At 73.5% G+C, this 633-nt stretch overlaps 1 protein-coding gene across 1 annotated transcript in view; it reads left to right on the top strand.

Moving 5' to 3' along the window:
• Positions 1–633, top strand: part of SCN4A (sodium voltage-gated channel alpha subunit 4) — a 16028-nt gene that overhangs the window by 10066 nt on the left and 5329 nt on the right. Inside the window, exon 7 of the mRNA XM_021708198.1 lies at positions 276–398. Within this exon, the coding sequence (XP_021563873.1) occupies positions 276–398 (123 nt within the window). The remainder of the gene's footprint in view (positions 1–275; positions 399–633) is intronic.

Raw genomic sequence — 633 nt, 5'->3', positions numbered from 1 at the left:
GTCAGGCTCCATCCTGCCGCCTGGACGCGGCAGCCGGGGAGGGGGCCTGGGGAGACCCTCCTGTCCCCCAAGGGGGCGGGCCCGGCCTGGCAGCGCGGAGGACTTCGCGTCCTCTCTGCTGGGCTCCCGGGCCCAGGAGGAGGGGCGGGCCCTTAGCGGACGACATCACCGAGGTGGCGCCAGGCTCCTCCAGGGGCTGGGAGGGACCGCCCGCTCGTGAGGGGTCTGAGGAGACAGTCAGCAGACACCGGCCGACCCCCACCCCTTCCCTGCAGGTGTCCATCATCAGCCTGGTGGCCAACTGGCTGGGCTACTCGGAGCTGGGCCCCGTCAAGTCCCTGCGGACGCTGAGGGCCCTGCGGCCCCTGAGGGCGCTGTCCAGATTCGAGGGCATGAGGGTGGGTCTGGGGCCCTGGGCAGGCCAGGTGGGGGCACATGTCTGTCCTGCAGCCACGGCAGGAGGCGGAGGGTAGGCCGGTGCAGCCCAGGCCTCCCCCCCTGCCACCCTGCAGCCCAGCTGCACAGCCCACCCCACGCCCGGCCCTTCAGCTCTCCGCTGCCACCACCAGGGGCAGCAGAGGCCGCGGCAGCTCCCAGAGGCCCCTGGCAGAGGCAGAGGAGGGCGGGCTGGTC

Source organism: Carlito syrichta, unplaced genomic scaffold (genome assembly GCF_000164805.1).
Source record: "Carlito syrichta isolate Samal-C Ts95f unplaced genomic scaffold, Tarsius_syrichta-2.0.1 Scaffold134219, whole genome shotgun sequence".
Lineage (NCBI taxonomy): Eukaryota > Metazoa > Chordata > Mammalia > Primates > Tarsiidae > Carlito > Carlito syrichta.
The sequence above is the reverse complement of the archived record's forward strand: the minus strand, read 5'-3'. Positions and strand labels throughout refer to the sequence as shown.